The sequence below is a fragment of the Streptopelia decaocto genome, assembly GCF_964273445.1.
Source record: "Streptopelia decaocto genome assembly, chromosome: 5".
NCBI classification, from domain to species: Eukaryota; Metazoa; Chordata; class Aves; order Columbiformes; family Columbidae; genus Streptopelia; species Streptopelia decaocto.
Window position 1 is genome coordinate 6,991,948 of NC_138659.1, and position 9,828 is coordinate 7,001,775.

At 38.2% G+C, this 9,828-nt stretch overlaps 1 protein-coding gene across 5 annotated transcripts in view; it reads left to right on the forward strand.

The window, feature by feature from the left end:
• RALGPS2 (Ral GEF with PH domain and SH3 binding motif 2) overlaps window positions 1-9,828 on the forward strand; it is a 120,256-nt gene that overhangs the window by 53,090 nt on the left and 57,338 nt on the right. For all 5 annotated transcript variants that reach the window (XM_082052621.1, XM_082052624.1, XM_082052623.1 and 2 more), the window contains exons 6-8: window positions 831-920; window positions 2,875-2,967; window positions 5,642-5,768. In XM_082052621.1, the coding sequence (XP_081908747.1) occupies window positions 831-920; window positions 2,875-2,967; window positions 5,642-5,768 (310 nt within the window). The remainder of the gene's footprint in view (window positions 1-830; window positions 921-2,874; window positions 2,968-5,641; window positions 5,769-9,828) is intronic.

Below are 9,828 nucleotides of genomic sequence, written 5' to 3' on the forward strand. Positions count from 1 at the left end.
ATTTGGCAATGTCAGTGAACTGTAGTTGAAGCGGATCAACTCCTCAGAGAACTGGATAATGCAGCTTTGAAGCCATGGAAAACTAAAACCAAAATATAAACCTCAATTTTAGTTTTTGTATTCCTTCATTTTGTAGACTCTTAATAAAACTTCCTCATTATTTTACTTTCTTGGGAGAACATTGTTTGAGAGTTTTGCCATTTGCTTTGTGTCTGTGAGTTCTCATCCTCAAACCTAACCTGAAAATGAGTCTGTTTGCATAGATTGTGCATAACTGATTCTGATGGGGTTTTGGAGATGTACTGGCAGCAGAAGAGTCTTCCCTGTTAGGAAAGCAGATCCCAGTGTCTTTGTGTGCAACTGATGTGACAGATTTTACAAAGGCAAGTTCTAGCCACCCACACACTTATTCAGAAAAGCAGGCACCAGAACATGTGTTCCCCATCAAAATAATGGAGTGTGTGGCTACTGGTTATGAGACACGGAAGGTGAAGAGAGAAACAAGATAAAAGATGCAATGCTATATATATGTGTTGGATTTACTAATTTGATCTGAGCAACTGCTTTACTATGTAATGGTAGAAGGTGTCTTGGGTAACAACAAGCAGAATAACAGAGTAAAACACTTTCTTCAAAGTTTTATGTTATTAGTATCTAGGTTATATTGATTGGGATTTCATAGTGTAAGCATTTACATCTTCTAGTATGTATTCAACTTTATAGATGGAAGTTGAGTGCTGTGAGACTTTTAATGTATTATTCATGAAATAAAAGTTTTAAAAGTGTAATGTCATCACTCTGTATTTCAAAAAGGCAATTTTTCTTTTTAGGTAAGCTTCTGGGTGGTTAGAGAGATTCTACATGCACAGACTCTAAAAATAAGAGCTGAGGTTTTGAGCCACTATATTAAAACTGCGAAGGTAAGACTTGGGATTGGGGGAGGAGTTGTGGGATTCACCATGATGAAAGTTCTTTACTGAAGTTGGTCAGTTCAGAAATACATGTTGGGTAAATATTTAACTGATACCTGATTTAGCTGTGGTTGTATCTGTTGACATGAACAGCTGTTTGGCTTCTGCATGTAACAAAGTTGTCAGAAATAGTGACAGACCCAAGTCCTGAAATGGAAGCCTTTGTTTACAAAAAAATAGCTTCCCTAAGGAAATGCAGAGGTGCCCTTTTTCAGATATTGTTTATTAGATAATATTTACTGGATGTGTTTTCTAATATTGGTTAAACCCAAACACTTGTCTGTAGAACCAGTTCAAACAGCATCAGTCAGAACAGAAAGAGTTTGTTTTCTTTTACTATGGGAAGGAAAGGGTCTGTTCTCTAGTATTCCAATTGTGGCATGAATAATATCAACTTAATAAACATTGTTTCAAAACCATACCTGAACTCAGAGTACATTTTAGACCTCTCATCTTGTCATACCTTCCTGAAAGCCCTTAGGACTGACATTCATAAGAAAAGGGTCAACGAATCTTGACTTGCATGTAGATGAACCAGAGTCCTGGCCCTTCAAACAGAATGAAACTTCTTCACTGTAGCGTGAAGAGAGGAATGTTTTTCAAGTTTACCTGTCAGACAGTAGCTGACTGTTAATAGAGCTAATTCTGTGACTGCCTTGAGTTACCTGCAAAAAAAAGATGTAACATTTTTGTTAATTACCTTGGAATTTGTTTGCAAATGAATTCCTTGTCTCGATATGCACATTTTTAATTAAGTAATATTTTACTTCCATGGGATGTGACTATAAATTTCAGGCAAAGATAATTTTGTGAGATTCCACAGACTTCGCTCGGGAATCATGCCGTACTCATATACTGCTGATGTGCTTACGGTATCTGTTACCTTGGCTTTGCTTGTGGCTGCCGACATGAAGTTACTGCAGTTAGTACCACTTGAAGGATTTTCCTTTACACCAAAGCTCTTTTCAAAGCTGTCTTTTTGTCAGGGCTGAATCCGCAGTTTGTGTACGCTCCACCAGAAATCCCTGAATGTAGTCCAGGTCTCTGGGTGCTCATCGCTGTTGGAATAATTGATACTGCAGAAGAGCTTAAGGAATAGCTTTTTCTTCCAGACTATTTTTAAGCTTTCATGACAGTAGTACCAGTAGTTAATTGGCCAAGGCAGATTAATGGTTTTGGGAACAGAGGGAAAGAAAAAAGAGGGGATGGAAATTCCAAATAAGTAAGAAAATGCACTTATACAGAGTGTTTTGTAGAGAGTTTTAAAGAAAATGCTTTTCCCTGTCTTCTCAATTTTGCTGTCGTTGTTCCTTTCCACTAGTTAATTTTAGTTGCCATACCCCTAAAATTGTCTTTCAGTGAGAGACGTACTCCAGGTATGTGGCTTTTTGAAATTTACCTGCTTGATTTCATCCTGCAACAACATTTTTTGGCTGCTTTGATGCAGCTTTTGGAGCTATGTAAACCTGCAGTGCCAAATGCATTTACAATATTAGATACTGCCACAATTACATCATTCACAACTGGGTTATCCTTAACTTGTTAAGGCTGAAAATTCTGTTGAATGCTACGAAAGGAATTTGTTGGGTTTGAATGTCAGAAAATTTCTGGCACTTCTGATATATGTCCTATGATGTATGCATATATAGATTTATTTTTTTGGAAGGGCTCTCTCTGGACTGTGAAACAGCTAGGAGAAGTCTAATCCAAAACTATACAGATGCAGTAATGAAGAATTAGGAGGCACTATAAATATGGTGGAGGTGCACAGTAGTTCAGTGTGACTAATTCTTCGTTTTTAGACCATGCAATATTTCTTTATTTTTAATTTATTTATTCCGTATTCCTTATTGACAGCACTTGGAATGTTGTTTGTTGTTATCATACATATTTTTGTCCGCAGAAACTGTACGAGCTGAACAATCTGCATGCTCTTATGGCAGTTGTGTCAGGCCTACAGAGCGCTCCCATCTTCAGGCTGACTAAAACGTGGGCGGTAAGTGAGCAGCGGGACAGCGAGCGGCTTTTAATTTGGTCTTAGGAGACTACAACATTCTGTAGCTTGTTTTCAAGGGTGCAATAATTATTAATATTACAGATACTTTTAATCTCCTTGTACCATGTACATAATGTTTCTCTTGCCTCTTTCAGTCTATGGTTTCCTGTTGAGTTTTTATTCCATTTAGTATAGAAATATTTTCCTTTGAAAAATAGTTCCCTGCAGATTCTGCTAAACACAGAGGCTTCTAATTCAGCTAGAAGCTATTTTGTTGCTGGAAAATTATGAATGCCAAAGTGGATCATACTTTAATCGTTTAGGGGTTTATACTGTTGGAATTTTTTTTGCTATGGAGAGCAGATGTCCAGAAACTCTTGATTCAGTTTCCATAAAGAGATTTGTAGTTTCTCTGACCGGTAACTAGCTCTAGCTATTTTCCTCAGTTTTCAGCATTAATTGCATAGATATAACAACTACATTACACAGTATATTTGTAGGTCTGCTTCCGTACGGATATAAAAGAATGACTTTCTTTAGAAACATTTTTGACATCTGTTTTCTGACTGAAATTAATGTTATTTTTTGTGTAGTTGTATCTGTGATCAGAAGAACATTAGGAATTACTTTTGCTCATTGATACCTCAGAGCTGAGAACATACTGCACTTGAGTCAGCCACACATTGTGTCCAGCTGCATAAACAGATGAACTGTGACATGTTCAAGTGTGATAGAAATAATCAGGTGACTGAAATACTCCACTGCAGGAGGTCATTAAAAGGAGCTAAAAACTTTGACCAAAGACATAGCAACACATCCTTGCATGTTACAAAAAGTGTTTCTTTGATAACAGAATGATAACATTGTTCATTTGCCAAATGTTACCAAAATTGAATATAATTCGCCCCCGCTGAGATACTAATCTAGAATTCTGGACACATTTTACAAATGTACAATTAAGTAAGACATTGTTTCAAAATACCAAAAAATCTCCTGATGAAGTTAACACTTCAAAGTGATCTCAAGGGGAACTTCTTTTTTTCTGGTTTTGTCATGTCGATGAATTGATGCCTCAACAGTTTTACATAACTGTGATGCCAAGTTGCATTGGCTTCATTTGTGCATGACTTGAAACAAATGTCAACTATAACCATATATTCATATAACCATATGAGTTACTACCATAATTATGCCATTCAGAGCTGGGTGTCCCCTGTTTCTTTTCCTGCTTGGTCACCCTGATATCCTAGTTTGCACTTACGAGGGTTATTTGTGGGCCATTGGCATATATGCCAGTTTTTAAAGTTCTTCCACATTTCTGCGGGTGTTTCTCATACAATCCCAAGTGAGTCTGACAGAAGCGTTTGGCTTTCTGTATATTAAAAACAAGAAAAAATGTGAAAAGGCACATCAAGCCATTGTTTGAGTCACCAAGTTATCTGAGTAACCTTGAAAACCTTCAGGAAGGAAGGATTTCTTCTCTATTTGTGAGATAGTTTGTAACATCAACGGAACTTAGGCAAATAACTGCAAGTAACTCCCTAAGAAAAAGAAATTCACCTTATATGGTTGGAATCTAGAGTTGAAAAGAGCCGTTAAATGTTTGCTTGGTAATCTAATGTTACTATAAAAAGATGAAATTCATGTCTTCTGACGATACGTCTGAATATGTCTAAAATTTTTCTCATTCATTGCCTGTGCACACTTTGAACTCTGGAGAAGAAGAAATTCTTCTCATGTGTGATTTGTTCTGTTTGAAACTTGAGAAGAATTTGAACCTTTCCAAGGAGGTACTTAGAATATTCTGTTTCTCTCCATTCACTGTAAAGGATGGATAGATGACCAGCTAGGACTCAGGCAATGTAAGCAAATAATCATTACACATCTAAAGTTAGGAGAGGTGAATCTTGCCCAGCTCTGCCAGCGCCCTGAAACCTTGTCTCTCCTGTGTGGCACAAAGGTGATTGTCGGTGCTAGCATTTGATAACTGGAAAGTGAAGAGCCCTTTGGAAGGCTCCGGATCCTCCCCTCCTACTGCGAACCATCATTGCTATTAGATCTGTTACAGAAAGGGGACGTGGATATATGTATATCTACATTAATTGTTTTTAAAATTGTACTTTAGTTAAAGATATTTATCAGATCTTAATGGTATTGTTTTACTCTTTGGAAAATAATTTGTTGAGATTGCTCTCAATTAAAAAATAAGAATATATTTTGGAATTCAGTTTTTTGCGAAGCTGTATTAGTATAAAATTTCTCAGTCTGTCTAACAAATAAATGTCAACTTATGGATAATTAGAGTGAATACACTACTAGTTTGAGAAACTGTAGAAGTGGACAGCATGTGAGAAAGTACTGTATTTTAGCTAGATTAGTCTTTTGAAAACTTGTATTATTTCAGAAGGATCCTCCAGGACACTAAAGCTTCTACCTGACTAATTTTTTAAAAGGATAGTTTAAACTTAACAACCAAAATAGCTACTTTTCTTTGTAAACTCTCCAAGTGCTCACCCTTAAAGAGTAAATGCTGTAATTATGAAGCAGTTTTATTTGGAAAACAACAACAAACAATGGAAGGGCGTGGGGCAGAAATCCATACTTTTAAGGGTAAAAGAGAAATTAAAATTATAAACCTTAATGCTTATCTGTGTTTGGCCTTTTTCTTTCCTAGTTACTGAGTCGGAAGGATAAAGCCACCTTTGAAAAGCTGGAGTATGTTATGAGTAAAGAAGATAATTACAAAAGGCTTAGAGACTATATCAGCAGCTTGAAGATGACTCCTTGTATTCCCTATTTAGGTAAGCTGAAGTATTTTTAGTGGGAAACACTAATGACAAACATACTTCTCCAGTAATTATACCAACTAAACACCATCTTTTAAGCGTTTGTGAAGCTATTTCAATAAAGAATCAGTAAAGATTCTATAACTACTAGTTGATTCTGGAGACTTTGTGTATGGCAAGAAATAACTTCACTAGCTTCAAAAAGAAAATACCTGGTAAACCTGACAAACACTTCAGGTTTTACATACAGTATCAGTTTTCTAGGGAATTATTTTCCCATATGTTGTATAGATACTCTGACTTCTGGAGAAGCACTTAGACTGTTGTGCCTGCAAGCACTCTTAGAGCTAAATACTTGACTGTTATAGTAATGATGGCTTTTAATTTACGTAAAACTATAAATCACCAGCCTCTGAGATAAATAAATGTGGATTTTAGGATTTGGAACATGCTAAAATCTGGAGATATTGCTGTGTTTAGTTATACTAAGGTGACAAGAGAAACTGGGTTGTTTGACTGACTCAGCCTTATGGAGTAATTATGAGTAAGTGATATTCGTGTGTATCTGAAAACTAGATAAATGTGTTGATTGTTTTGTTGCCAAGCTAATCTAGTGCTACTTAATTAATGTCTCAGCTTAGTTTGTTTAAAGTGATCAGTGTGCCCTTTATTTTTAATAAAGCTTTTCTTTGATATTTTAAGATGTCAATAGTCACATAAAATTAAGGGAAAGTTTACCCATCTTGTTCCTTTTCCAGAAAAAATAGTTGGTGTTTTTGTAGATATGAGTTGCTCTCACACCTAAATTCAAGATGACCTCCTGTGGTCACTAAGGCTTATTAAACTGTAATTTCTTCCTTCCTGAAGTTTGATGCTTCCTTTACTCAGCTGGGCTATTAGTTTTTTCAAGATGAATAACTTGACAGTTGTCTTTATGCTGTGATCTGCGTGTCCGTCACAATATTATTTCAGTTGCTTCATGGCTTGATTTGTTGAAAATACCTGGAGTGATGCCTCTTAAATACCTGTGTTCGTGTTTTTAAAAAGGGTCGCATTTTACGTGCTTTATACTTAAATAGAAAAAAAATATTTTGCTGTGGCGAACCAATAATAATTTTAATAAGTAGTTCTGGAGATTTTGTCATTCTGTTTTCATTTTGTACTCCCCTGTTACATCCCTCCTAGAAACATCTATCAGTTCCAGCCTCATACTAACAGCTGTTCATTTCCTGGATTTTCAAGTATTCAGATGTTGGTAATTGTTTGTGCCTAGAATGGAAGAATCAGCACGAAAATACTTTGAAGTGCGGGTGTGGAAATTGCCAGTGTGACATAATATCACATGCTACCGTGTTTGTTGACATAGCTATGAAAAGTAGGTCTGAAATAAAGGGAGCAAAAAGAAGCCAAACATAATGTAATGTTATTAAATCTGTCATTTTGTAGCTTTCCCACCACGTGTCCGTGTATAGTGTATACACACTGTATACACTATATGCATCCTTATAGCTAAACACTGTATACACACTGTATACACTGTATGCATCCTTACAGCTGAACTGAGGGAGTGTGGTCTGGACGATCGGGTAGTGAGGTGGACTGCGAACTGGCTGAAGGGAAGAAGCCAGAGAGTCGTGGTCAATGGGGCAGAGTCTGGTTGGACGCCTGTATCTAGTGCAGTGCCTCAGGGGTCAGTACTGGGGCCGGTATTATTAAGAATATTCATCAATGATTTGGATGAGGGAGCAGAGTGTACTATCAGCAAGTTTGCTGATGACACCAAGCTGGGAGGAGTGGCTGACACGCCAGAGGCTGTGCTGCCATCCAGCGGGACCTGGACAGGCTGGAGAGTTGGGCAGGGAAAAATATAATGAAATATAACAAGGGCGAGTGTGGAGTCTTGAATCTGGGCAGGAACAACCCCAGGTTCCAGTATAAGTTGGGGAATGACCTATTAGAGAGCAGCACAGGGGAAAGGGACCTCGGGGTCTTGATGGACAGCAGGATGAGCATGAGCCAGCACTGTGCCCTTGTGGCCAGGAAGCCAATGGTACCTGGGGTGTATTAGAAGAGAGGTGGTTAGTAGGTTGAGAAAAGTTCTCCTTCCCCTCTACTCTGCCCTGGAGAGACCACACCTGGAATATTGTGTCCAGTTCTGGGCCCTCAGTTCCAGAAGGACAGGGAATGGCTGGAGAGAGTCCAGCGCAGGGCAACAAAGATGCTGAAGGGAGTGGAGCATCTCCCGTGTGAGGAAAGACTGAGGGAGCTGGGGCTCTGGAGCTGGAGGAGACTGAGTGGTGACTCATTAATGTTTACAGATATATAAAGGGTGAGTGTCAGGAGGATGGAGCCAGGCTCTTCTCAGGGACAACTAATGATAGGACAAGGGGTACTGGGTTCAAACTGGAACACAAAAGGTTCCACTTAAATTTGAGAAGAAACGTCTTCTCAGTGAGGGTGACAGACACTGGAACAGGCTGCCCAGGGAGGTTGTGGAGTCTCCTACTCTGCAGACATTCAAAACCTGCCTGGACACCTTCCTGTGTAACCTCATCTGGGTGTTCCTGCTCTGGCGGGGGATTGGACTGGATGATCGTTTGAGGTCCCTTCCAATCCCTGACATTCTGTGATTCTGTGATATGGTTCTGAAATGTGCTTTCTAACTTTCCAGATGCTTTTTAGCCATATGCTATGATTTATGAAACATGAAGCCAGACTCACATTGTTTTCTTGCTCATCATAGAAGTCCCACGCCAACCTGCTGTCAGATATATTTTTTTAAATCTCATGATGCTCTGGCATTTGCCGTTATGGTCTTCTAATACTTACTGCTGTACAGAGAAATTTTTATGCTTTGGTATATTTGCCTGACTCTTTAAAAATACTGCCTTATTATGTGCAAGTGTGTTATTAAAAAAAAAAAATGAAATGCTGGAGAACTATGGTTTAAATTTTCTTTAGTTACAGATGTTTTTCTCAATACATTACTAACCTCTTGTCTCATTTTGCATTAGAATAAGCTTTGGGTTTGACTTGGTAGTTTAAAATGAAATGGGTACTTCTTTTCTGCTTAGAAAGAGTCTTTGCCGTGACCCTCTGTAGTTAAAGAATGTGTTTGGCGTAGTCAAAGAATGTGTTGTGGCCTGGTTTCATAGAATATCAATTCTTACTAATGACAAGAAGAATGTCCTGAAGCCTTTTTTAATTCTCCAAAGGAGTAGCAAATGCCCGCTGGTGCACTTCCTCTGAAATTTAATTTTGTAAGGTTTAATTATGTGGCGAAAAGAACAAAATTGCACTGAAACTACAGTCATGATAAAGCTGGCTCTATCTTGGAAGGTTGGCTGTTGTGCCCGTTATTTCTCACTTGATCAAAGCTTTAATCCCCAGTAAGACATGAGTAGATTTGCAGGAATATTATTCCTAGAATTTCCTTCCCAAGAGATTTTCACTAATCTAAGAGTCATATGGAACAGAAGTAACTGAAGTTGCTTGTTTTACTTACTGTTTTAAGCTTACCAGCTATAGCTTGTATCTCCTAAAAGGATCTTTTTCTTCTTTTACTTCTGGTGTAAAGTCGTAGATGGGAGTAGTGCTGCTCCTGGCTTAAAACATGTACACAAGTCTACCTAAAAGTCTGCTGTTTGGAATAGTGATCATGGCATGTCCCGGGAAGGGGGGTTAATCGTAAGGTCCATTTTGTCTCCTGGAAAAGAGAGGTGTGAAGTGGGGCTCCCTTCACTGTTGGCACAGAGACCCCGCAGTTGCTCCCCTAAAATGCTCTTTAGAAGAGTGCAGAGAATCCAGCCTGTTGCACGGTTATATTTGCTGCTGCAAATCCCCTCTGGAGAAATATTGGCACTGGTTGTGAAAGACCCTGTTTGGGAGGTCACAGGGAAAATGGGCATATAAAGGAATTGCAGCTACGATTTCAAGGGTGAATGTTTTACCCTTCAGAGATTATTAGGTTTACTCTTATGCAACCAAATATCAAATGTGCCTGTGGAGTTTTTTTTCATTACCATCTTAATATTATAAGATAAAGCTTAAATGCTTTTTTTGTGTAGTCTTTGCA